This window comes from Coenobita brevimanus, chromosome 97 (assembly GCF_032717465.1).
Source record: "Coenobita brevimanus isolate Jiangsu-jjx chromosome 97, ASM3271746v2, whole genome shotgun sequence".
Taxonomy (NCBI): Eukaryota; Metazoa; Arthropoda; class Malacostraca; order Decapoda; family Coenobitidae; genus Coenobita; species Coenobita brevimanus.
Genome location: NC_137050.1, coordinates 8772310 through 8795954, shown reverse-complemented (window position 1 = coordinate 8795954; position 23645 = coordinate 8772310). Strand labels below are relative to the sequence as shown.

Here is a 23645-nt window from a genome sequence, read left to right as displayed (position 1 = left end):
TGAATTTTGAATATAGTGCCATGGTGATCAAGGCCGACCCATGCAAGCATGTTTGAGCCTTCAAAACTGAAACCGAAAAAGAAAAAGAAAACCATACATTCCAATAGGGAATCAGACACTTCGATGTTCATCCATGGCTTTACCAAGGTAAATATTGAGCTAATATTTCGTTACTATATACTTTGGCATGTGTTCTCTCAATTCCTAAGACAAAATTTGGCCTTTGGGAAATTTCATTTTTTCCTCTATGTCTGCGCACCACGGACACCTCCAAAAAACCGCCATGTGCGGTTAACGGGTTAATTTTTTACCAAACGGGCATGGCCTTTCCATATTTTCTATTGAAATGAGTCTTTCACAGGGTAATTGGCACCTCTCACGGATTACCATTCTTACCGGGTATTTTTTAAAAACTTACCTTTGAACGCTGTTATTTTGAATTTGTAAATATTCTGCCAAATTGCCAGATCCTTGGATGTCAGACGCTGTGGACGGACATTTTACTTTTGGCACAGTTTCCAAATGGTGTTTCCAGGGCAACTTTTTTGTTTGAAAATTTTTTAAAATGTTTTTCAGAGAACGTGGTAAAGCTTGAAAGTACCATATCTATCTGTCTGTCTATAGGCAGATGCCACAATACTGCAAGGGGTAGCCATTTGTCTTTGAGTTAGTTGTTTTATGGGGAGGGGGACTAACCCTCTGTCAGCCCACTTGTTAACATGTATGGGTTAGTTGTATGGTTACCACCCAGTGTTGTAAATGGTTCCCTGGCTTACACAAAACCATTTGACGTGTCACTCAATGTAAAGCCACCTAAAGAGGAAAGAAGTATTATAAAAAATGACAGGAAAGATGGGAGAAATAGGAAGAGAGAGGGGCAGACAGAAAAAGAATGATAAAGGTGAAGGAAAAAGTTAGCAATACTACACCAAGTGAGTGGATGATGGTCACCACCAACTACACATCAGTCCATTTCAATTTTATAATTAAACTAATATATTACTGGTAGGTAAAATTTTATGTAAGGAGCCTCATGTTTTTGATTTCAAACAATATTTTTCTGATGCCTTTTGAAATATTTTGAATGAGTTTGACCTTCATTACTCTTGTAAATAACCAGTTTCAGTGATACATGATTGTTCTGGGAAATGGGGAGCATGGCTTTGAATACTAATGAAAATGTGGATTGAAACATGGTCTATCTATCTATCTATTGCATTAATCCCATAAGGGGTGGCCATAAACAAAGTGCCTGCATGTTGTAGTAACAAAATTTGAGTTAAGTATGGCTAAAACTTATTTTGGTTTCCAAGATTTTCAGGCATAATTAATCTAGGGAAGCCACTGCCTCCAGTCGTAACCTTGGTATGGCACACCCTTGATTGAAAAATCCATTGCATACTGATTTGTTGTATATTGAGTCACTTATAACGTGGATTCATTGGGGATATGATTTTAGCCAAGGGTCACCCATCCAACAAAGTAGAAACAAGTTTCCAACTCGCCTGAACTGGTTGTAGTTTCACCTCATGGCATTTCACTTGTGGCATTTGTACCATATAGTTAATAAAGGTTCCAGCATGCTTGCATATGTTGACCTTTTTTACCATAGTCTTAGCATTCTGTGACCATAGCCTTGGCAGTTTTTGACTCAGTTGTTGGCACTGTTTGACCCTAACCTTGGCATCACATTTCTTCCTTTCCTTAAAATTTCTTCGCTTTTGTTCTTATTATATAGTTTACTATCTTTAGTCATATGCTGATAGGTTTCTTATTTGGCTTGATCTCTCCTTGCCCTGATTATGGTATATATAATGTTTTGTTTTACCTTAAATTGTAACATTGTATGCAAAATGGTTGGCAACAGAATTAACTATGATACAGTTTTAATTGCAGTATTCAGTACAAAAATTTCTAGAAATGCATCAATAAACAGTACAGTGTAAGTAAGAAAAGAAAGAAAGAAAATAACATGCAACTCACAAAAATACTTGTTAAAAACATAGTCTTTATTTATAGTGTTTTGTTTCCGAGACTGAGCCAGGATTTTGAAAGCTTCTATGATGTTAATGATTGTGTGGCATGTTTTGCTGGATGTATGATCTGATTTCTCATATCAAGGTTCTTTCATTTTCTTTGGTTCTGGGTCATACCTTATTCCACCTTACGAGGGAAGTAGGCTTGGAATGATGATGATGATGAGTGATGTTGTGTCCTAATGTGTACGTATTTTCCCATAAAAAAGAATGTACACTAGTTGTAGGCCAACAGCTTGATAGCTGCCAGTTATTTATTCTGACTACTTACATCAGAGATGGCTGATTTTCTGTCTATCTATCTATCTATTGCTAGACGCCTCAATCCCGTTCGGGGTGGCCACAAACAAATCGCCTCCATGTCACCCTGTCCCCCGCCATTTCACTGCCCCACTCCCAACTCACCCCCCCTCTCTCATATACCTCTCCACTCTATCCCTCCATCTGATCCTCGGCCTCCCCCTCCCTCTTCCCTCCTCCACCTCACCCACATACACTCTCTTCGTCAGTCTTTCACCCTCCATCCTCTCCACATGGCCAAACCACCTCAATGTATTCCTCCTAACGCTTCCTATCACATCCACATCCACACCACAATGCTCCTTTATATTCTCTTTTGTCAGCCTGTCTCTCCATGTTACTCCACAGGCTCCTCTTAAAAAACTCATTTCCACTGCTCTCACTCTTGACTTGTGTCCTTCCAGCAACGTCCAAGCTTCACTTCCATACGTTAGAGTTGGTATCACAATACTGTCATGTAGTAACTTTTCACTTCCATGCTCACTTCCCTGCTTCTTATCACTGCTTTCAAGGAACCAGCAACCTTTCTTCCCTGCTGTACCCTTTCACACACTTCACCCTCCAAACCTCCATCCTTACTCATCACAGTACCCAAGTACTTAAATGTACTCACATTTTCCAGTTTCTCACCATCCAACATTGCTGTACATTCACTGACTTCACCTCTCTCAAGGGCCATCACTTTACTCTTCCCTACATTCACCTTTAGATTCCGTTTCTTACACACTCTCCCAAACTCATCCACCAAGCCTTGCAGCTCCCCTTCGTCTTCACTCAACAACACGGTATCATCTGCAAACAAGAGTACAGGGAGTTTCCAAACACTACCCTCTCTCACCAGGGCCACTCCAACATCCACTACCCTACCTTGTATCTCTTTTATTACCCCATCCATATACAGATTGAACAACCATGGAGACATGACACATCCTTGTTTCAACCCAACCTTCAAAGAGAAAAATTCACTCAGCTCACCATCCACATGCACTGCAGCCTTAGCACCATCATACATACTCTTCACAGCATTCAACAACTTCCCATCTACTCCATATATTCATAATACTTTCCACAATCCTTGTCTATCCACCCTGTCATATGCTTTCTCCAAATCCATGAAAGCAGCATACAACTTCTTTCCCTTTTCTAGAAACTTTTCCACTAAAGATCTAAGAATGAATATCTGAGCTACACAACCTCTTCCCTTCCTAAAGCCTCCTTGTTCTTCTCCAACTAATTCCTCTGTTCTTTCCCTAACTTTGTCAATAAGTATCCTACCATACACTTTTCCTATTATACTAAGAAGACAAATGCCCCTATGATTACCACACACTTCTTTTTCCCCTTTTCCTTTGTACAAGGGAATAATTATACCTGACTTCCAATCCTCTGGGACTCTGCCTTCCTCCAAGGCCAATCTGCACTTTTTCCACATCCATTCTACTACTATCTCTCCCCCATACTTCAGCATATCACCACACACTCCATCAATTCCTGGGGCTTTCCCCAATTTAACTTTCTTCATTGCTTCCACAAGTTCTGTCCTACTGATTTCTTCCTGTCTTCTCACCTCCCTCCTCCTCCCAGCCATTCATACTTGCATTACTTCCATCCTCTATGTTCAACAATTCCTTAAAGTGTTCTCTCCATCTGCTCACTTTTTTCTCCCTTCTCCACTAGTAATCTACCATTTTTATCTTTCACTCCCCTGCTAACTTCGCTTCCACCCTTTCTTACTCTTTTCACCTCTTTCCAGAACATTTTCTTACAGTCCCTCCACTTTACACTCAAGTTCCTTCCAAATTCCTCATCCGCTCTCTTCTTACTCTCTCTTACTAATCTTTTCACCTCTCTCTTTCTTTCTACATATAACTCTCTCTTCCGCCTCTCAACTTCTTCCACGCCCCTATTTCTCATCCATTCATTGTATGCTTTCTTCTTTTGTGCCACAGCCTGTCTCACCTCTTCATTCCACCATGCTGTTCCTTGCACACCCCTCTGTCTTCTCTTCATCCCACACACCACATCACATGCTGCACATATTTCTTCTATAAATATCCTGCACACACCTTCCACGTCCCCCATCTGCTCCAATTCATATTTGCCCAATCGTTCCTCCACTTCTCTCTTATACTCTGCCTTTTTCTCATCCTCTTGTAACCTTTCCACTCTCCTTACAACTACTCCTTCCCGTCTCTCCCTTCTTCCATTTCTCCATCCTAATTGGACCTTGATTCTGGCCACCACCAAGAAGTGGTCAGAAAGTCCACTCCCCCAACCTCTATAAGCTCTTGCATCCATTACACATTTTCGCATCCTTTCATCCACACACACATAATCAATCGTTGCCTTCCTTTCATTCAGTTCACCACCCACCCTTCTCATCACACGCCATGTATACCTGTGGATCATCTTGTGCCTGAAGATGGTATTGGCTATCACCAACCCTCTCCCAGCACAAATGTCCACTAACGCACTCCCATTCTCATCTATCTCAGCACGCACACCCCACTCACCAACTATTCCATCCACCTTCACATTCCCTACTTTACCATTCATATCACTGATCAAAAACACTCTCTCATTCATTCCAAACTTTTCCATGCACACTTTCACATTTGTCCAGAACTCTTCTCTCACTCTGCTTGCACGATCTTGCATTGGCGCATACTCACACACAATCGCCTACATTTGTATTCCAACTTTCAATCTTACCCACACAATCCTTGACCCAACTGATCCATACTCTCTTATGCTTTTCTTCCATCTTTTACTCACAACTATACATACTCCTTCTTTTGCCCTCTCATTCTCACCTACTCCTTCACATATACCCCATCCATACTCCCATTCTCTCACACTCTCACCTCTCCATTTCATTTCAGCTATTCTGCATACATCAACTTTCACACCCTCAAGCACCTGGACAATCTCTCTCTCTTTCACCTCATCATTCGCTCCCCTTACATTCCAAGTTCCGATAACCATGTCCTTTGTCCAGTCATTGGTCGTCATCTTTTGGTCAGTCCTTGTCCGAGGTTTATTGTTTGTCTTTTTAGTTAGTTGTTTTCCGGGGAGGGGCACTAACCTTCCGCCAACCCTTTTAGTCGCCTTTTACGACAAGCAGGGATACCGGGGGAGTATTCTTGAAAAACCCCCCTACTTGTTACTCATGTTTTCATAAATCTGCTTGGATGCAGAAGTCTGTGTTGTGTAAATGAAGATAGTGACAGTGATACGCAATGTGGAACTGCATTACAATGGGGCAGAATGGGTTGTATCTTGTAGTTACCATATAGTTTTGGTTTAAAGAAGGGTAATTATGGAGTTTTATCCCACACACTATCCTCATGAGGGGCTAAGGCTTTGCACCTATTTAGTGAAGTAGGGTGATGCATCTACAGTATCACTTTGTGCTTGGTTGCTCTTCGTGTTGTCAGCCAGGGGGCCCTGGTTAAGATCAGTTTTTTTATTCCTTAGTCATTAACATGTGCTTTGACGTACAAGATTACTGTGGTGACAGGTATTGGTTGCGTAATAACTGGACAGAGGGTAGTACTCAGTCAAACAGGGTAAAACTCAGTTCTTACATCTTTCAGCCTGTCAGAATCTACTACAGGAATATCCTCAAATTTTTAACAATACCCAGCTCAGTCCAGCATCATCGTTGAACATACTTGGGGTTTCATTTTTTCGGGATTGATCTTGGAAGGGTCGTATTACCTTTCTTGTAAAATCTTCCAAGAATTAGGTGTACTAAGCTGACTCCATGCCATCTTTACTCTTTGCACAGTTGTTGACTTTATACAGGGGTCTTATTTGCCTCTGTAGAGTACAACTCTCATGTATGAGGAGGTACCGCACACACAGCCCATCTCAACAAGGTGGCTTTTCATCTCGTTAACTCTCCCCCTCTTGCTGGCTCCCTTTTACCTCTGTCACTTTGCCACATTGTTGCATCTTTAACCCCCCCCCTTTTTTTTTTCACTACTTAAATGATCACTCCTCTGAACTGTGTGCTTGCATCCCTCCACCACAATGGTGGGTGCATAGTACCCATCTAGCACCAAACTCTCATCCCGTTTTTGTCCAGCTGTCTAATTCAAAAGACTGTTACTCCCAGTCCTTCATGTATGCAATAGATCAGCTCTGGAACTGTCTTCCTCAGTCTGTATATCCTACTGCCTGTGACCTTCAGTCATTAAAATGCAGTGAGTCCAGGCATCTCAAAATGAATTTATCTTGAATTTGGCTTTCTGTTACCTTGTTTTTGTTTTTTCTCAGTGGGAACAATCTTGTGGGCCTCAACTCTTTGGATCCTTCTTCCAAAAAAAAAAAAAAAATGATAGTTTGGCATGTAAAGCTTGAGTGGGATGTATGACTGAAAGCCATTGTTGATGGACATGGGTGGTGGGAAGTTCTTCATGGATGTAGTGGCTATATGTAATAGTCAATGTTTATGTTGTGGTAGGTGGGGGTGCTGACCATCCACTCACTCAATGTAGTGCTGCCTTCGGGTGTCTGCCCTTTTCTCTCCTCCGTCCTTCTTTCCTTCCATCCTCATGTCTTTCTTTCCTTCATTCTTTCCTCGTCCTTCTGCTTATGGGTGACATTACATTCCCTCTTCTATCATTCTTTCCTTCATTCTTTCCTCTTCCTTCTGCCTGTGGATGACTCTACACTGAGTGACGAGCCAAATGGTTTCCTGTACACCAGGAAGCCATTTACTATGCTGGGTGGTAACCATATACAGTAATCAAATTTTGGCACCTTGTGGGTTACTGGGTAATTACGGCATTCCAGTCGGATTGAGCCGGTGAAGGTTTATATCCAAGGGATGGTTAGGGTTTATTGCTCCCTTAATGCCACTCAGGGATGAGTGAGGCTGGTCACTCTCATCTTACATGTCAGGACCAACTTGCCCATCCCCGGGCTTCTACGCTCGTCATGGGGCAACGTAGGATTGGATGATGAATGAATGAATGAATGAGAAAGAGAGGTATATACAGGAATTAATGAGGCTAGAGAACTGATAAGCGTTCAAGCTGGCTGGATGAATTTTGTGCAGATGAGTTTATGGCGAGGGTTTGGCAGCCCATTTAATCTTGACAGTCATTGAATTGACTCTCAGATAGGTTATTGTGAAGCCATATGCAGAATGCTTTTTTGATGTATCAAGTGGAGCCAGGATTTGGGGGCTTGAATAGTGAGTGTGAGTGTGGCTATTTCAGTTGGGTAGACATTGGTTAGTATCCCATTCAATCAAGCTTTTCTAGCTCTGTAAACCCTACGTCACCCCACCATGGGATGGGAAGGGAGGTGTGGATTGTGTTGATAACATTATGAGGTTAATACAGTACTGTATTTCTAGACATTTGTCTGTGTAAAGGTTGAGGTTGGTGAAGCTAACCTGCAGCTTTGCCTAATTGAGGTGGTTCTTGTGTCATGAAATAGTGATCATTGTTTTATATATTGATTTAATGAAAGGTGTGTTACATATTTTCAGCAATCTTGTTGATTTAAGAATAGCAAGACTTCTTAACTGTGAACACTGATTTCATTTAGGAGTTGTAGAAGGGTACCAGCACCATACTGGTGATGTCTGCCATTGCTGGATTTAGTTAGCCTTACAGTATTTAGACTCCAAATTTAAGTAAGAGTTGCAGATGTCATTGAGCAGCATGTTAGCATACTCCTCCACCATGACATAGCCAGTGTGAAGAGGGTTGTCACAGTTCCACCACATATCATAAGAGTTGCGCTTGTTGTGACGACAGGTGGTATGGTACAGATGTGAGAAGGGCACGTTGCTGTCCCAGGAGATGATGTTGGTACCAGTTGTGTAGGATAACAGGAAAGTGTTGTACAGGTCAATGTTGCCATTGGAGTAGATACCTTCGTACTTACTGAAGATTTCACTTTCCTGGGGAGGAGAGAGAGATTTTGGTTGATGTTTTTGATGTACAGTAGTTCATTTAGTGAAATAAAGCATTTGAGTACTATAGCTAACTTTTCTTGATTAAGCTATGTATATAAATTTGGTAGTTATATTGAGTACCTTTTAAAAAAATTCAATTACCATCAGCCTGAACTGAAGTGTAAGAGACTCTTCTTTGTGAGTTTTTTTTTTTTTTTTTTTTTTTAAGACTCAATTTTGGCTGCTTCTTGCTACATAAAAAAAAAGAGAAGGAAGAAAAATTTTATCTCACCATTATTAGCATTTTTTTTTTTTTTTTTATCAGTCTGAAATATCATTGAAATGGGTAGCTGAAGGAAGTATTATCATCCCATTGCCTAGAGTTTTCTTGTATAAATATGAATGGATACCTGTATGTGGTCTAGTAACTGGATGATGGTGTATGTAGAAGCCGCTAAGGAGGCCAGGTGAGGACGGAGGGAGTTCATATGTTGCTGGAACTTGTCTAGAGCAGCAAGGGAACCTTCTGACCTGTATGTGTGCATGGTTCTTCGCATCCAGTGCAGCCCAGAGCCTAACAAAAAGAAATAATGTTGCACTTGTATTGTAATGTACTGTATAGCTCTATGGCCTGGGTTGTCTCATTTTGCCCAGTTATTTCCAAAGCTTTTCTTCTGTACCTTGGTCTTCACTAGGCATATATGCAGTTATTAGAGCCACTTCCTTCTTTCTGACTTGAATTTGACAAAATACATGCACCTTGAGTTAACCTCTGAATGTTGTGATCAGTATAAAGTACTAACCTGGTCACTTACTGGTGTGGCCTGGGATCACTGTATAGTACCAACCTGTGTTTCCCACTTCTGTTTGAATGGTCATGCACTTGCGGGGGTGGCTGATGGGATCTGGCACATTTAGACAGAGAAGCCGAGAACATCCATTTCTATCCCATTCCCAGTTCTGCTTCAGCATTTACCAAAGGAGGATGTGGTACACTTCTAACCCCTACACTGTTGAATCATTAGCACCATGCCAGCCACACATTACCTAACCTCTCCAAACCATAGCCTCACACTTGGCCGTTCCCCTGGGTCTCTGATGGAAATCACTGACCAGGTGCTTTCCCCAGAGTAGTACCTCATAAAACAGATGATTAAAATTGGCATCAGGGTTGCTCAGTTGTTAATGATACAGAAAGCAACTGGCCATCAGGTCTCAGACCATTACAGCTGGCTTCAGATGTAGCTCACTGGTGAAGACATCACCCTGAGGTAGGAGCCTAATTATAGGCTAATGATTGAATTCTGACACTGGTATACAACTTCAGTCCCCAACCATAATACCCAGTCCATTACATGATAAAGTAGGATGACATCATTAGACATCAGCCTTGCACACAGTGGTAGTTACTGTGGCAGCCCCCCCCCCCATAATTTCCCTGAAGGCCATTACTGTACTAGGGTCATCACCCACTTCCCTCACGTCCTTAGTCCAAGCAAGAAGTCTTTTGAGTTTATATACCATCAACCCAGTGAGATGTCCCCTGACCAATTCCTTCGTGTTTTTGCCTATGGAGGGTGAATCCCTTGGCACATTGGGATCATTTTCTGTATGATTGATACCCTCTAGTTGGTACTAAACAGATTATTTGACTCTGTAGATTGTCTGTGTAGCTACATGCTTTTTGTAACCCAACCTTCCTTTACACAGATTCACCACTACCAAACCTGATAAACATTTATTCCACCACAGGCAGGGGCAGTGCCAAACTCTGCTTATAGTACTTTGTTAGTATTGTGATTGAGGTACAGTATATCACTGAATAGTCACTACAGAATCCTGATGTACAATAATGATAGTCCATGAAGTATCACTACAGTAATTATAGCCTACATTGAATGATGAGGATATATGACAGGTGTCAGGCTTTACCTAAAAGAAGCATTGTAGGCTTTTGGTTTGAGTTGTGAGTCCACAGGGTGATGAGGTTTGGGAGGCGCAGCAACAAGGGGTCCCAGTGGAAGGTGAGAGTAAAGGGGATGTCATGATGATACACTTCTATATCTTCGTGCAGCTTCCCAATGCGTAATGTTTCAGTCAGTTCGTGAATGCTTCTCCATTTTCCCTGAAGGATTAGATTGCCTTTACAGATGCTGTGGATAACAGTCAGTTACTATACTGTACAGTGTTCTGCTGTCTTCTGACTGTTTTTAGACCACACATTGCAATATGCAATATAATCCTAAACACCAAGAAAACAATGCATAAAAAAAAAAACTATCAATATGCACGGTACCCCTCCTAATTTTGGCAATGTTCTGCGGTCATTCAGCAGTTTTTAGACATCAAAACACACATTGCAATATGCAATATAATCCCAAGCACTAAAAAACAGTGCATAAAAAAAAATATACAAAACCCTACCGATATGTACAGTACCCCTCCTAATTTTGGCAGTGTTCTGGGGTCTTTTGACTGTCTTTAGACATAAAAACACACATTGCAATATGCAATCTATCTATCTGTCTATCTATTGCCAGACGCCTTAATCCCGTACGGGGTGGCCACAAACAAATCGTCCCCACGCCCTGTCCCCCGCCATTTCACTGCCCTGCTCCCAACTCACACCCCCCCTCTCTCATATACCTCTCCACTCCATCCCTCCATCTCATCCTTGGCCTCCCTCTCCCTCTACCCCCCTCCACCTCACTCTCAAACACTCTCCTCATCAGTCTCTCACCCGCCATCCTCTCCACATGGCCAAACCACCTCAGTGTGTTCCTCCTAACGCTTCCTATCACATCCACATCCACACTACAATGCTCCTTTATATCCTCATTTGTCAGTCAGTCTCTCCATGTAACTCCACAGGCTCCTCTTAAATAACTCATTTCCACTGCTCTCACTCTTGACTTGTCCTTCCAACAACGTCCAAGCTTCACTTCCTTACGTTAGAGTTGGTATCAAAATACTGTCATGTAGTAACTTTTTTGCTTCCTTGCTCACTTCCCTGTTTCTTATCACTGCTTTCAAGGAACCAGCAACCTTTCTTCCCTGCTGTACTCTTCGTAGCACTTCACACTCCAAATTTCTATCCTTGCTCATCACACTACCCAAGTACATAAACGTACTCACATTTTCCATTTCCTCACCATCCAACCTCACTGTACATTCACTGACTTCACCTCTCTCAAAGCCCATCACTTTACTCTTTCCTACATTCACCTTTAGATTCCGTTTCTTACACACTCTCCCAAACTCATCCACCAAGCCTTGCAGCTCCCCTTCGTCTTCTTTTAACAATACAGTATCATCTGCAAACAACAGTTCAGAGAGTTTCCAAACACTACCCTCTCTCATTAGGGGCCACTCCAACATCCACTGCCCTGCCTTGTATCTCTTTTGTAACCCCATCCATGTACAGATTGAACAACTATGGAGACATGACACATCCCTGTTTCAATCCAACCTTCAAATAGAAAAATTCACTCAGTTCACTGTCCACATGCACTGCAGCCTTAGTACCCTCATACATACTCTTCACAGCATTCAACAACTTCCCATTTACTCCATATATTCTTAATACTTTCCACAATCCTTGTCTATCCACTCTGTCATATGCTTTCTCCAAATCTATGAAGGCGGCAGACAGCTTCTTTCCCTTCTCTAGAAACTTTCCCACTAAAGACCAAAGAATGAATATCTGATCTACACAGCCTCTTCCCTGCCTAAAACCTCCCTGTTCTTCTCCAACGAATTCTTCTGTTATTTCCTTAACTCTGTGAGTAAGTATCCTACCATATACTTTTTGTATTACACTAAGAAGGCAAATGGCCTCCATGATTACTACACACTTCTTTTTCCCATTTTCCTTTGTACAGAGGAATAATTATACCTGAAGCTTGGACGTTGTTGGAAGGACACAAGTCAAGAGTGAGAGCAGTGGAAATGAGTTGTTTAAGAGGAGCCTGTGGAATCACATGGAGAGACAGGCTGACAAATGAGGATATAAAGGAGTGTTGTGGTGTGGATGTGGATGTGGATGTGATAGGAACCGTTAGGAGGAATACACTGAGGTGGTTTGGCCATGTGGAGAGGATGGAGGGCGAGAGACTGATGAGGAGACTATGTGAGTGAGGTGGAGGGGGGAAGAGGGAGGGGGAGGCCGAGGATGAGATGGAGGGATGGGGTGGAGAAGTATATGAGAGAGGGGGGTGTGAGTTGGGAGCAGGGCAGAGAAATGGCGGGGGACAGGGCGATGTGGAGGCGATTTGTTTGTGGCCACTCCGAATGGGACTGAGGCGTCTGGCAATAGATAGATAGATAGACTTCCAATCATCCGGGACTTTACTTTCCTCCCAGGCCAATCTGCACATCTTCACATCTATATCTCTTCTCCATACTTCAGCATTTCACCACACACTTGATGAATTGCTGGGGCATTCCCCATTTTGACTTTCCTCATTGCTTCCACAACTTCCATCCTACTGATTTCTTCTTCTCTTCTCCCAGCCATTCCCCAGCCACTTATACTCTTATTACTTTCATTCTCTGTGTTCAACAATTCCTTAAAGTGTTCTCTCCATCCGCTCACTTTTTCTCATTTTTTTCATTGCCAGACACCATGTATCCCAAACGGGGTGGCCAAGGGCTTAGAGTTAATTGTTTTACAGGGAGGGGCACTAATCCTCCACCAACCTCACTTGACGTAGGGATGCCAACAGCATCTGGTGTTCCCAGGCGGTCACCCATCCAAGTACTAACCAGACCCAACGTCACTTTTTCTCGCTTCTCCATATGTAATCTACCATTTTTCACTTTCACTTCCCAACTAGCTTCTTTAACTCCCTGTCTGACTCTCTTTACCTCTTTCCAGAACATTTTCATACATTCCCTCTATGTTACACTCAGTTTCCTTCCAAATTCTTCATCCACTCTCTTCTTACTCTCTCTCACTAATCTTTTCACCTCTCTCTTCCTCTCTGCATATAGCTTTCTCTTCTTTCGCAACTTCCTCCACACCCCTGTTTTTCGTCCACTCACTATATGCTTTCTTTTGTGCCACAGCCTATCTCACCTCTTCATTCCACCATGCTGTTCCATGCACCCTCTTTCATCTTCCCTATACCCCACACACCACCTCTCATGCTGCACAGATTTCTCCTATGAATGTTTTGCACACACCTTCCACGTCCCCCATCTGCTTCTATTCATATTTACCCAATTGCACCTCCACTTCTCTCCTATATTCTGTCTTTTTTCCATCCTCTTGTAACTTTTCCACCCTCCTTATATGAAGTACTTCCTGCTATCCTTCCCTTCTTCTGTTCTTCCACTACATTTCAACCTTGACTTTCATTACCACCAAGTGGTGGTTAGAATGTCCACTCCCCTAACCTGTATATGCTCATGCATCCATTACACACCTTCTCATTCTATCATCCACACACATAATGAGTCATTGCATTCCGTTCGTTCAGTTCACTGCCCACCCTTCTCATCACCACCCACCCTTCTCATCATTCACTTCATATACCTGTGGATCGTTTTGTGTCTGAAGAGGATATTGGCTATCACGAACCCCCTCCCAGCACAAATGTCCACTAAAGCACTGCCATTCTCATCCACTCCTGCAGGCACACCCCTCTCACCAACTACTCCATCAACCATCACATTCCCTACTTTTTCATTCATATCTCCAATCAGAAACACTCTCTCATTCTTTTCAAACTTTTCCATGCATGCTTCCACATTTGTCCAGAACTCTTCTTTCACTCTTCTTGCATGATCTTGCATTGGTGCATACACATACACAATTGCCCACATTGATTTTGTAGTCCAACTTTCAATCTTACCCACACAATCTTTGAGCCGACGGATCCAATGATGCACTTATTTATAAGTGCGTCATTGGATTGAAGGGGTTAAGAAAGGGCACAAAAAATCAAACTGGATACTAACAAAATTCAGGTTGATGTACCAGTTGTTACTATATTTTTCTAGTATCTTCAAGCATTTTTTATTTGGCTTATACACATTGAAAAGTGATCAGCTGAGAGAAAACTCATGCAGTCAAAGGGTGAAGTACCACTACTGTACCATACTGCAGTACAGTACTTCATAATTTGAAAGAGATGAGTTCCTGTCACCATGATATTATTTTGTATACAGCACACATGTAATACATACTCCTGTTGATGGTTTTCTGTACTGGAGTCTAGGTGAGGCAAGTCGTGTGATGAGAGCGCTGAACACTTGCCTCACCCGAGAGTCCCCTACAACAGCCCAAACCCATCGTTGGGTTGGGGTTATTAGGGCCTTGGTGGACCTGTCATGTGTGGAGGTGCTGGTGGCAGTGATGGGCTGGTCATCTGGGTGGAAGGGAAGGAGGTACTGGTTGGGACTGTGGAAATGACCCTCTTGTTTTTGTGCTGGTGTGTGCCTGCAGTTGTAAGATATGTGATGAGTGCAATGTAGTATTACCAAATATATTATTGCAGTTTCAGTATTGCAATTACCATATGAGCTTAAGCTCATTGAATATGACTATATTGGGAGTATAGGTCATACATAAATAACAGTATTCACTGTGAAATAGAAAGAGTTATAGTCTATCCTAGTCTAACATGGTTTTGGCTAACACGAAAATGGTCTAACATGGTACAATTTTCCGGAAGCACTATCACTTCTAACATGGCCATTGATGAAGCTAACATGGTTATTTGAACTGTGCGGGCGGAATGAGATGAATCATAGGAGTGTTGCCCTGCCAGTGGGTGTCATCTGCCTCCCAGTCAATCACACTTCAGCATTCTTGCTTTTGAACTACCCTGTACCTCCTTTCCGGCATAGTATGTCTCCTTTTATCCTCCCGTAAGGTAAATAAAATGTGACTTTTAACTGTAATGATACTCTTTAGTAATTTTTTTAACCATATTAATGCTGTCTAGGAGGTTAAAATTGGGGGGTATAAAAAAATTTGTGCACCACAAGGGGGGAAAGAGGTGGACTTTGGGTAAGGGTATGGAAGGAATTAGGGGGTTTCAAGAGTCCCTGTAACACAAAATTTCTCTAACACGATAGGGGTGCGGAAGCAATTAACCATGTTAGATGAGGACAAACTGTATGATATAGGTTGCTTGGTTGCTCTTAGTACAGTGCAGTTGTTGTGATTCATGATTTCGAAGAAGGTATTAGTTCATTGTGTAAATTTGATGTACTATACATTTTTACTTATTTATTCTAATACACTAAGTGATAATTCATTTGTGAAATCTGGCAGCTCTCCAGGAAAATGATTAAGCGATTGACAGTTGAAATTGTTGCTATATACTAACATGTTTTTAAGTTTTATTTCTGTTATTACCAAGGCACTCAATGAACAGTGCTGTATAGCAGTATTTTATTTATGTTAGTTTCTCTTCCATTATGCTAATTGATTAGTATTGTTTAAGCAAAGCAACATTTAAACTGGAATACCGTAGCCACTGAAAAATGTAAACCTTGTAATGGATTTGAATCCACATGGGCGTTATATTCTGGTTACCACCCAATGATTTTCTTCAACTGAGATCAACCTTTGCCTTCCAGAGGGTTAGGGGTTATCTCTATACAGTATTGCATTGCCATTACCAGGTTGGGATGTTACTTTGGCCACTTACAGGCATTACGTGGGTCTTTTTTTAATATCAAATTGGTTGCCAGATGAGATTATTCAGATGATTTTATGCATCAGACAGATTAGGGCTTCCTCGTTGAGTTATATTGCTCCATTGGGAACAAATATATATTGTCAAAATGTATTTTAGATTATACCGTGTTGCACATCTTGGTTAGCTGCCTTTAGTGAAAATCATGAGTCTTCCTCAAATCAAATTCCATCACTGTCCTTTACAGCTTGTCTTTTCAAAGTTTGCAGACTTCTCCCTGGTTCAGGAGATGTACTAAGTATATTAAGCATTTTGCACTCAACTGTACAGTACTAATATGAGTAGCATATAGTTTTTGTAAGTTCTGCATTTGTTATTTTGATTTGTGTAAATTTATACACATGGTTACACAGTATTATTGTCCAAATATATTACCGTCCAGGCTGAAATCCAACTTTAGTTGCTGTATGCACACATGTGGTGATGTCGTTCCTAGTGTAGTTATGAAGGTTGCAGCACAGATTTTGTGGTAGGAAGAAGGATGTGTCATGGTGGTAGCAGGGTTGGGTGAGGGTTGGGTGTTTGTGGCGGTGGCTGAGGATAGTGAGGTGGGCAGTGAAGAGGAGCCACACACACACTGCTCCACACCACAGCTCTCGTCCACTCCAACCGCCTCGCTGACCCTCACAGCATGGCCGCCATGCCCCACGAACTCCCAGGGGCATCTTCCCTGCCCAAACACTACATTATCATGTGGAAGCTGTGTAATAGCTTATTTGGAGTTCCCTGTGTCAAAAAGAACAGGAGGGGTGGGCCAGATAAAGTTAAAAAGAAGATCATGCAGGAGGGGTCCAGTGATATCTGAAATGATCAATACAGCATTTGAAGACCACAGAAGAGTAAAGTGTTATCATATGAGTGCATATAAAAATTATACCAATTAGGAAGTGTTGCAAACAAGAGACATATGGCATTTTCACAAAGACAAGGTTAGATTCCTTCACTATATGTATATGGAACTGTAGGCTATTTATTACATGCTTTCCTCATTGTGGTAGGTGGGGGCACTCACCATCCACTCACTCGATGTAGTGCTGCTCTCAGGTGATTGCTCTTTCCTCTCGTCCTTCTTACTTTCCTTCCTTCCTCTTCTGTCTTTCTTTCCTTCATTCTTTCCTCTTCCATCACTTTACGGGTGACTATGGTGAGTGACAAGTCAACTGGTTTCCTATACACAGGAAATCATTTACTATGCAGAGTGGTAACCATATAACCAACTTGTGCCTGGTGGTTTAGTGGGTAATTAGGGGACTCCAGTCTGATTGATCCTGTGTAAGTTTATATCCAAGGGGTGGTTGAGGTGTATTGCTCATGTACTGCCCTTCGTGGATGAGTGAGGGTGGTCACTCTCATCTTAACCCGATAGCTGGTACATACATCATATGAAGAATACCATGCGACTGCTACGTGCATCATATGATCAAGCTCTTTTTTTTTTTTTCATTTTAAAGGTGCGCTACATTTTTCACCCAAATGTCCATAAATACTGTGCCATGGCCAAACTAAGGTAAATAATGAACTCATATTTGCTTTTCCTGTTCTTTTCCATGCACTCATTTAGCCTATAAGAGCAAAAATTATTTTTGAGGGAAAAAAAAAAAATCCTCTTTTTGGTCATGGGGGGATCGACCACGAATCCTAATGCCGCAGTTAACGGGTTAAATATCAGGACCGACTTGCCCAGTCCCTGGGCTCCTAGGCTTCTCATGGAACAGCACAGGATTAGATGATGATGATTTCTTCAGTACTGTAATTATCATAATGATTCTACATTTCAAAATTTTCCAATTTCTGTTAAGCAGATGGATCCAAGCATTTCAAATGTGAGTTTTTATTGTAGTTGCTTAGTCTTGCTGTATGTTTTGAGTACATAAGTTTGGTTGAGTCATTGCCTGGGAGTTGTTATTCAAGGCCCATATAGCTTCATAGTTAGCAATGGAGCTATAATAGACCATCTTTTTCATAATTTTCTATAAATTTCATAGCAGAACAGGACATAAAAATGCAATATTTATTGTATAATTGTGTGTGTGTGTGTGTGTGTGTGTGTGTGTGTGTGTGTGTGTGTGTGTGTGTGTGTTTGTGTGTGTGCAAGACTGGACTTTTCTGGTGGGAGAGTTCCTGCTGCTTTTGTTGTTGTTGGTGATCTAGTCTCATCTGAAATGTGAATCTGGTGAACTGAAGGCTTAAACTGCCCTCTTCCTGTCCAGCATCATCCTTTGGAGGATAGGGAAGTAACAGTGGGACGTTTGTATAACCAGGCAATGGTGATGCCTGGTTACATTGATACCCCCACATGAGGGCTTCACTATCCACCACCTGGAGGTAGAATGATAGCTAGAATTAACCCTTCCCCATACTGGTAAAGTACAAACAAGGAAAGAGTTTTGGTAGAAAGAGTGATAGAAGAAAATCAAAGTGTTATGGTAGTTATGGTTGTGTATGTTAGAAGCTGTTTTTGTCGTTGGTTAAACTGACAGGTAGCAAACACAAGGAAGCACAAAACCAGTAATTGTGCTATTCAAGATTTATGGCATTACTAGAACTGATAAACTTATGCATGGGTACTTTACATGCTAAGGTATACTTTCTGCATGCTGGTTAAAATAAATGATACATTCTTATGGCTTATAATACAGTAATCCCTTGATTATCTGACTTAATAGAGCCAAAGGCATGTCCAATTAGTGGGTCTGTCTGGATAGTGGATGTCACCCTAGGCCCCCATTCATACATAACCTAATTTTGAAAGCTAGACTTGTTCCAGTTGCTTAACACTACTCTGTCTGGTCAAGCAGACCTAAAAATGCAGTGGGCACTCAGAACATAACGGTAAAATGGCATAAAATCATGGTATAATAGAATAAAATCATGGTGCAGTGCAGTAAAAATAAAATCAATGTGAACACACGATTCGACAGTCTCGCATCAGTCTTACCCAGGATCTCTCGCTTCAAAGATGTCAGCACTACCCTCTTCCTTTACTTGGTGAAGGGGCCATCATCACACACTGTAGGAAGAGGCATGAAAGAAATAGCAAGGCCAGAAGCAGGTAGAAAACAACCACAAAAACCACCAGTTATACCACAATAGCTCTTTACATCACCACTCAGGAACTGAGAGTGAGCAAGGGGAGGGGGGTCTCTGGTGGATGCTGGGTAAACTAACAAGCCAGACACAGTGGTGCCAGGCTATTCCCACCCGTCCAGGCGGTACCCAAAGATGACAGTGTTCACCCCACCTCTGACTAGAACACATTAATCTAAGTTTAAAAACAGCTTACAAATCAACCTGAACACAAAATTAAAGTCGAAAATATCATCAAAATCGATTAACCCGTGGATTGCGAGCCACAGCTCCGGCTGTGCTGGCCGTGCATCACCGTAAACAACTCAACCTCTACACAAACTTACGCATGGCGCTACGCAAAGATGGAGAGGGAGAGAGTTTTTTGCTTTTCACCAGATGATGCCCTGGATGTTTATCTTCAAGTTTATAATAAACAAAAGCAAAATTTTTGATTTTTTTTTTTTTTTTTTCCCCACCACCTCCTTACGTAAACTTATGCATCGTTCTACGCAAAGACAGAGAGAGAGAGATTTTTTTCTTTTCATCAGATGATGCCCTGGATGTTTATCTTCAAGTTTACAATAAAAAAAAAAAAAAAAAATCCTTTGTTTTTTGTGCACCAGGATGTGGGATAAAAAGAGGTAATTGTGCAATCCACGGGTAAAGAAAAGCTCATTGGATGACCTGAGACTGGCTGTTGATTGGCAGGGAAGAGCGTAAATTTTTTTACATTCCCAAGATGGGGTATCAAATAGAGATGGATCGTATAGGGGGGTATGACTGTACAGTATATCTATATCTATCTATCAATCTATCTATCTATATATATATATATATATATATATTCGTATATGTGTGTGTGTGTGTAAGCATGGTTTGATACCTAAACAAATATGTTGCCTTTGTTATTCAGATACAGTAATCTCTCGATTATCCGGACAACCACTACCTGGACAATCCATTACCCAGACACTGTGATTTGGCTGTTCCAAACCATTATTCGTACATTTTTTTGCACTATCCAGATGAAGTGCTTGCATCAGTTTGGAAATTATGGTTGCACTAAAAATTTCCACCGGAGCCTGGGGCTTGGCAAGTTGGTCCTGACATTTAAGATGAGAGTGACCAGCCTCACTTATCCCTGAGTGGCATTACGTGAGCAGTAAACCCCAACCACCCTTTGGATGTGAACCTGCACAGGTTCAATCTGATTGGAGCGCCTTAATTACCCACTAAACCACCAGGCGCTGTAATTTGGTTATATGGTTACCACCCAATGTAATAAATGATTTCTTGGTGTACAGGAAACCATTTGGCTTGTCACTCAGTGTAGAGTCACCCATAGGCAGGAGGAAGAGGAAAGAATGGAAGAAAGACAGAAAAGGAGTGTAGTCACCCGTAGGCAGAAGAAAGAGGAAAGAATGAAGGAAAGAAAGACAGAAGAGGACAGAAGGAACAGAGGAAAGGGTAAACACTTGAGAGCAGCACTGCATTGAGTGAGTGGATGGTGAGCGCCCTACTATGTACAGTAACTTTCAGTTATCCATTGTAATTCAGCTAAGCCCTACGCTGGTTAAACCAAAATGCCGGCTCTTGTATAGTGCCCCCCCTCCATTGGCTCAACATTGTATCAAGTGGGATATTGTGTTACTGTCTGTCTCGACCCTCATTCTTAAAAACTTTCCTATGAGTAAAAGATGAAAGCTGAGCATAAAGTACAATACAGTATTGATACAGTACAGTAATACTGTAAGGTACAATTCTAGTTAATTGGGAGGCTTGTGGAATTTACCATCTCAGTTACTTATTTTCTCAGACATCTGATATACTGTATACTCTTAAACGTATGCTATATCAGTGTTGCATATACAGTACAATACCACTCGTATCCAGGGCCACATGATCAATTCCATTTGAAACAGCCTCATCTTAAACACACCCCTTAGACATAACATGCATGATTGCAGTGTCTTGCAGGAATGCACAATGCACACAATTAGTTCATTTTGTTTAACATTATTTGTTATTCATAAAAAAATGGAAAAATAAACCAAAAAAATAAATGTTGAGCATTTATTGGTGAACTGATGATTACGAAAGAAGTGTTGTGAAATACCCATCCCAGAGGGAGACCATGGAAGGGGTGGTGCAACACCTGTCCCATGGAGGAGCCACGGACAGGGTGTCGCAACACCCACCCCAGGGGGAGACCACAGGGAGGCGCATAGGGTGCGCGAAGGGCATACTCAAGACGGGCGTATGCTCCCTACTACGTTGCGCCCCTCTTCCCCTCAACAGAGCCAGACACAGGAACACCGCCCCAGCAGACTACTTTCCAGCCGGACCAGCACTCTCTAGGATTGGGGTGGGACTTGTAGCAATACAGTCCCAGGTAGCACCACGATGACAGCCACTGTCCGCACCGGGGAAGAGTTGGCCATCGTATACTCTTCAGCTACTACCCCCCACAGGACCATGGGGATGGCCACCGTCCACACCGGGAAAGGGATGGCCACCGTACGCCCTTCACCTGCAGCCACTCTTGGGACTAGCACTGCGGTGATGACCCCCGTCTGCACCGGGGGGAGATCGGTCACCATACGTCTCCCTCCTGTGACCCCAGAGAAGGGCAGAACCGCAGCAACGGCCACCGTTTGCACTGTGGAATATCATCCACCATATGCCTTTCACCTGGTGTCCCAGGGGCATGTAGAACCGTGGTGACAGCCACCGTCCGTGCCGGGGAGAGATCGGCCACTGTACGCCCCTCGTCTTGCTGCCCCTATGACTACCCTTACGAAGGACGTCCCTTGCTTACCTCACCACCCACCCAGAGGCCGAGCGGGACACCCCTCTTTCTTTCCCCACAGAGGCAGTTTCCAGGCGGAGTTGCTGCTGGAGGAGATCTGGTGAGGCCCCATGGTGAGTCTGGGGATCCGTGTCCTGCAGCAGCACCCCAGTGGCACCCCTTGCTGTCGGACTCCAGGAGGAAGGGATGCTGCAGGCAGCCCCTGACGGCGACTCGACCCGAGCGAGACTGCAGCCCCCAGTCACCCAGGGGCATCCCCAGGACTCCGGGGTGTGACTTCCCCAGCCCCATCAGCAAGCAGTCCTCCTTCAGAAGCAGGCATAGACAAATGCACCTGCTCACTCTGTTTGGCCCCGGTCCCAAGGGCTGCCTTCCCCATCGAGGCCCCACCAGGGAAGGGCCTTCCTCCATGTCACCTAGCAGCCCACTCCAGATGCTCCAGCCCCTGGCAGTGGTCCCGTGCCACCTGCAGGAGAGCACACCTGATGAGATTCCTCTCACAGCCGGATGACACCTGTGAGCAGCCCAAGTCCACAGCAGCTCGAACAAGAGTCCGCCTGTCTTATTGTGACTCATACCTGTACAGTGTATAATATTAATGTTGTATTTAGTCTTCTGTTGTAACTAAGGCAATATACGTGTAAGGTTGGTTGACCCGATTTTTTACGCCCTATTGCTTTAGTTGCATGCTCCAGACCCGGTCTCGAAGGGAAGCACGTGTTCAGAGGACAAGAATTTGACCCAAGAACACGTAGCATAACATGTTGTACAGTAGAATTATCAGGGCTTCTTTGCTTTGTTGTGTATGGCCGCAGCCCACCAATTTGTTCCTCAAATGCGTTCTAAGATGAATTTATACATCATCTTAGAATTCATATGCATTGGCAGAGAATATAAAATCTAGTTGAAAGAAAGGAAGGTTTGTTTTGTTGGATAAAATTACTGTGCTTGCAATACGTATGTATTTACTGCATTATCTGCAAACCAGCGGAATGATGAGAGGGGTGGAGTATGGCAGTCAGGCAACAAACTCGGTGGAAGGGTTCCATGAAAGGGTAAGCAGAGGGATTTGACCTCTTGTTTTTGAGAACTGTAAGTCAAAGGTCAGTGTCATATGTGGCAAAGTCAGCTTTTGTTTATCCTTTTTTACCAGACTTGTTGGAAACGGTCAGGGTAAGCCAAGGATGAATGGATTCGATTTTGAGAACAACCAGTCAGAGGTCTGGGTCACAAGATAAGGTCAAAGTTCGACCTATTTTGTGTTGTACTATAGTTGGTCTGTTTTCATCTGAGGGAGCTTGATCACTTATACACCTTGAATACCTAGTTAAGGTTGCGTGAAACAATGTTAAGGTTATGAGGTGAGTCTCCTTGGTTACTGGTCAAAATTATCTTCCATTTTGACAACATTTAGTCATTAGCTGAACTGAAAGAGATTAAGGATCTTTGTTAGACGAGGTTAAACGGTCGTGTTTACCTTATGTTTGTCAGCGTCTGTTATGCTTGTCTGCACTAATTTTGTAATAGTGATGAATGTGTTCTGTGGGCATTATTACTCCAGATAGTTTTTTTTTTTTTAACTTTAATATCACATTAATATAATAGTGAAGTCTTTGTTAGTTGCATGAGTGAAGACAAACTTACGTAACCTCCTCCCAAGTTACTTGTAAGCTTAGGTGAAGTGGTGTGCCTGTGGTCGTATAATTAAAATTGAGGGTTTCAAGTGCACTGTACGCAAAGTCCCAGTCTTTGACCTTAATTTCGAAAGCTTTTGATGATGTTAGATGTCTGACCCAAGACCTCTGTGT

The 23645-nt window shown here is 42.5% G+C and overlaps 2 protein-coding genes across 2 annotated transcripts in view; both read right to left on the bottom strand.

The window, feature by feature from the left end:
* Nucleotides 1-7942, bottom strand: part of LOC145413815 (uncharacterized) — a 36860-nt gene extending 28918 nt beyond the window's left edge. Inside the window, exon 1 of the mRNA XM_080283476.1 lies at nucleotides 7916-7942. Coding sequence (XP_080139602.1) covers nucleotides 7916-7942 — 27 coding nt within the window. The remainder of the gene's footprint in view (nucleotides 1-7915) is intronic.
* An 8-nt stretch (nucleotides 7943-7950) lies between these two features.
* Nucleotides 7951-21469, bottom strand: LOC145413814 (uncharacterized). Its single transcript, XM_080283475.1, has 6 exons — nucleotides 21413-21469; nucleotides 16538-16659; nucleotides 14440-14692; nucleotides 10183-10375; nucleotides 8661-8824; nucleotides 7951-8256 (listed from the first exon to the last, which is right to left on the bottom strand). The coding sequence occupies exons 1-6, from the start codon at nucleotides 21467-21469 to the stop codon at nucleotides 7951-7953; spliced, it is 1095 nt and encodes a 364-aa protein (XP_080139601.1).
* Between the last annotated feature and the right edge of the window lie 2176 nt (nucleotides 21470-23645).

Excerpts from the sequence above, each read along its gene's own strand:
- LOC145413814 (XM_080283475.1), bottom strand. The coding sequence starts at position 21,469 with ATGGCCAACTCTTCCCCGGTGCGGACAGTGGCTGTCATCGTGGTGCTA. Across the intron at positions 16,660-21,412 it reads TCGTGGTGCTACCTGGGACT|CTTCCACATGATAATGTAGT; the intron begins GTATTGCTACAA and ends GCTATTACACAG. Across the intron at positions 8,825-10,182 it reads GCCTACAATGCTTCTTTTAG|GCTCTGGGCTGCACTGGATG; the intron begins GTAAAGCCTGAC and ends TCTTTTTGTTAG.